This window comes from Pyrus communis, chromosome 10 (genome assembly GCF_963583255.1).
Source record: "Pyrus communis chromosome 10, drPyrComm1.1, whole genome shotgun sequence".
NCBI lineage: Eukaryota > Viridiplantae > Streptophyta > Magnoliopsida > Rosales > Rosaceae > Pyrus > Pyrus communis.
Window position 1 is genome coordinate 20398832 of NC_084812.1, and position 4551 is coordinate 20403382.

General features: G+C 38.3%; 1 protein-coding gene across 1 annotated transcript; it reads left to right on the forward strand.

The window, feature by feature from the left end:
- The first annotated feature begins 2954 nt into the window (after positions 1–2954).
- LOC137747965 (glycine-rich protein A3-like) lies at positions 2955–4095 on the forward strand. The gene is made up of 2 exons (XM_068488085.1): positions 2955–3270; positions 3842–4095. Exons 1-2 carry the CDS (start codon positions 2955–2957, stop codon positions 4093–4095), a joined length of 570 nt encoding a protein of 189 aa, XP_068344186.1.
- Positions 4096–4551: the final 456 nt, after the last annotated feature.

The following is a 4551-nucleotide window of genomic DNA, read 5'->3' on the forward strand; positions in this document are numbered from 1 at the left end:
CTTAAAAGTGTATTTTTCTTTTTACTTATAGAAAGTTTGAAGTGCAAAATAAGATTACTAGAGTGCCAATAACAATTCTCTAAAAAAGAACCAAATTCTATCAGAGCGTATCACGTAAATATAAAATCATAATAGCAAGTTACCCTTTGACATGGTAATAGGCTAAGCAGACCAGCTTAAAAGAATGACAGAAAATCACAACTATAAGGCCCAAGGCCCATAAATAGCCAAGCACTCTAGTAGAACACTTGGCTCTTCAGCGGACCGTACAACCTCTCTCTCGAGGGGAATGGTTGGCCAAATGTAAGGAAGGCAGGGTTCTCGGAATCCCAGATACCGTCCAACACTTCCTACAAGACTCCATGATAAATAGGATTTTGTATTTTTTTTTATTTGAGAATGTGTCTGGTAATTTAAGACTGTGTCTAGTAGCACTATCTAAATTTCAAAAAATAATAAAGTCTTGTTTGGTTGTACTCCTGCGTATTAAGGAACTTGATCCTAATAGGCTTCCAATGATGAGATTGAAGAGATAACCACATATAATAAAATACGGAACATATTCTTGTATATATTTCACACAAAAACAACAAGGGTGAAATGACAAGTATGCTCGTTTTATGTTAATTAAGTTTAATTAATCACTTCATAATCATTGGTAACCAAAGTTCAAAAAAAATGCTAAGCGCTACTCGGGCGACTGGATGGGGCATAGCTCCTCGGCAGGACCTAAAAGGGGGCCGAGGCAGACTAGGCGGATTTAGTAAATTTATTACATATCGTATAAATAAATGCCTCTTTATACTTGAAAAAAAAAATCATAAATGTACTGTAATACATAAATTACAAAATGAAATGACATATGTCGATTATAAAGTGGTAACGATGATGGTGGTTAGGGTGGTGTTGCTAGTAGCGGTGGTGGTGATAATAAGAGGTTTCAATGGTGGTGGGATATAGGTGGTGGTGGTGGAAATGGTGGTTGTGTGAACAATGGTAGTGAAAATGGTGGTTAGGAGGTGGCTATGGTGGTGGGAGGTGGTGACGGTGTTGAGACGGTTGAGGTGGTGGTTGCCATGGTGGTGGGGATGATGGTGGTGGAGGAAGTGGTGTTGATGATAGTGAGACGGTGGAGTTGGTGGAGGTGGTCGTGGTGGTGGCCATGATGGTGTGGGTTATGACGGTGAAGAATGTGGTGATAGTGTCAGCGGTGATGGTGACATGGCGGTCGCATAGATGATTTTATTTTTTATTTTTTATTTTAATTAAAACTCAAACTTTGTTTTAGAGTGTTATTGACACGCTAAAAAAACTCCAAACTTTTCATATTTGAAAAGAAATATACACTTAAGACGAGTGCACAAGTGACAATAACACCTTTGTTTTATAATATATCTTGTACTTTCTATTATTTTGGATTCTACTCTTGAACAACATAGGTTAATGTGATCCTTTACATAATTTAGGCTTAATATTTTTTGCATTTTTCATTTTCATAAAACGATTTGTTAGAAGCATTTTTGCACGTGTTTTTGTATCTGCAAAATTAAAAAACAAAAAAATCATCTCTATTAGAAAGGTGGTACACAAGTGTAGCATCACTCAAATTCAGTGTTCTAAAAGTCAACCTAGGCGGCGCCTAGGCATTGAACGGTGAAGGGCTGATCTGATTTAGGCCAAATTGTTGATGAAAATCGGGGAAGGTTTAGCCAACCGCCTAGGCGCTTTCTAGGCATTCTAGGCGGTTTAGGCAGTGGTAGGCGGCCAGTTTAGGCGGTCCATGATTTTGAAATCTCGTCGTCGATTTTGCACTTTTGCCGTGAATTGCAGGCTTTCTTTATCCCTTCACATTCACATCTCTCACAATCACTGCATCTCCTAGACTTGCATCCCGCCGCATTTGCACTACATCTCTGCACCGTCTCGCATCGCATCTCTCACGATCTCACCGCACCTAGTTTGCAGCTTTAGAGGGAGAACAAGAGGGAGACAGTGGGTTCACTTATGTTTCTGTTTTCATCATATAGGCGTTCACTTTGAGGAGTCACCACTCACCAGAGTTAATGAGTCAGTTACCAATGTCAACACGTTTTCATATTAAATTGTTTCTCTACGGTTCCGTTAACCCATACAACCTTTTTCAAACAATATGATGACTTTAATATGTTTCTTGTACACACTTGTTTCAAACAATATGATGAACTTTTGACACCAAAGGGTGTCAAACTAGGCTAGTGGTTACCAGGTCAGATATGTCCTTTAGGCTTCTATTACTATTAGGAGATGGTTGTTCATGTATAATCCCCTTCTAAATTCGGATCCCCTCAAAATTAAGAACAATTTCAATATGCATACCTTGAATTTGTAGGGTTATCCATTTCTATCCAATCCTCTGTACCAAAAGAAGCCTTAGAGATATCACAGACCTAATGGATGTTTTAATTTGTAAACGCCTATGAAAGAAATAATTAGAAAGAACTTCAAAGGAATTTCCTTTGACATGATCAATTTTTTATCATAGTGGTTGTTAACATTCTCATATTTCCATGGTATGGACGCATACTCTTACATCTGCTTTATTTGGTCACTTGAACTGCTGATATCTCATCCCAAATTGTTATATAAATTTGTGCAAAATGTTGTATAGTTATGTCCAACTTGGAATTTTTTCTTTGTAGTTGAATTTTAGCAGAATAATTGTTTCTATTTACTATAAGTAAACGGTTGTTGTTTCATTTAGGAATCTTCAGAACAAAATCTTGGGCGTGATTCTATGAACACCTCTCCATAGCATAATTTCTTGATTCTTGAACTTTGTCAAAGTAGTAAACTTTTCCAAGAAAGAGTATGAAGTGATATGGGTTTGCTATGTGCATGGCTGTTGGCTGTGTTTGCTTCTATCATGTTTTTTAATGTTAATTTTTTTGTAGGCATTAGTTTAAAGTTGAAGTAATATGGGAGGGGGAACAGGAAACAACGACGAGTCTACTGACAGAGGGCTATTTTCAAATCTTGCTGGATTTGCTTCTGGACACCTTGCACGACCTGGATCACACCATGGATATCCCCAAGGTGGATATCCTCCCCAAGCTGTGTACCCTCCTCAAGGCGGTTACCCTCCCCAAGGTGGATACCCTCCTTCCGGTGGGTACCCTCCATCTGGGTATCCTCCTGGACCTCCCCCCGCAGGATATCCACCAGCAGCCCATCCGGCCCCTGGTGGATATCCACCAGCCGGTTATCCAGGTCCATCAGCTCCACATCATTCAGGTAACCGAATCACTGTCACTTAGTTCTCTTATATAATTTGTGATATGTGAGTATAGTTCAGTTTCAATAAATTTATCCTCAGCGGTCCTCCATATATTTTATTATTGATTTCCCGTCTAAGAGAAGCTTCAACTGAGGTAGCAAACTTTTTCTTCTCAATAGTCATTTCTTGAATCTCAGAACCCTAGGGTTGTTTAAGAACTGAACTGAACCACTCAAGCAATCCAAACTGATAAAAGTTGTGTAGTTTGGATTGGGGTCTCTTCTCGATACATTTTGCTCCAGAAAATAAATTTGTTCAACTGAACCAAACCGATGCTGATGACCATTCAAAATGAGAATATAGTTGGAAAGCTGTTGGTAGACTTACATACACCTTCCTCTTTGTTTTAGAGGATCGCAAGCATCAATTAGGGTTTAATTAAGGAATTAGTGTTGTGCATTACTTTATAAGCCATGTAATGCATGTTTCCGTTCCTCTTGTTTCTTCCATATAATAATTAAGAAATTATTGCTAAATGTTTAAGATATTACGTACATTTCTCTACATACAATATTCTACGATTTTCAGTTTCGATTTTAGCTGACGAAAATATATATATTACAGGACGTGGATCATCCGGTATGGGGATGGGGGCCATGTTAGCTGGGGGTGCTGCTGCCGCAGCTGCTGGTTACGGAGTTCACCATCTTGTGCATGGGAGTCACCATGGTGGCGGATACGGTCATGGTGGCTATGGGGGGTTCGGTTATGGAAAGTTCAAACATGGGAAACATGGAAAGTTTAAGCATGGGAAACATGGCAAGTTCAAGAAATGGAAGTAATAGTTCATCTAAGGAAATCGAATGGAGGGTTCAAGATCCAAATCCCTTCCTCTATTGATAATACTACAGTACAATATTGGTGTTATTCATATGCAGATGTTTGAAAGATGTTATTGTGTTCTTTTTTTCTGAAAGAATGTTATTGTGCATGCCCATACGCAGTTTTACAAGCTTATTTGTTTAATCTTACAAGCTTAGTTCTTTGTGTTTTTTTTATTTAAATATCTTTTTCTATTTGTTAAATCTTTATTAATGTTTGATAATCCGTCTTACAAGATCATTATCCTTGCTTCCTTTTCTGGATCTTTCTTTCAAGGCTTTATTAGTTCTGTGGTATATAGATCATCGACGGCAGCACAAGTAGGTGCCTGTGCAACACCACAGGTGAGAGAATAGGTAGAGAAAATGGATTTTAGTGATGATTATATATCCTTCTGGACCTTCTTTCAATTCATT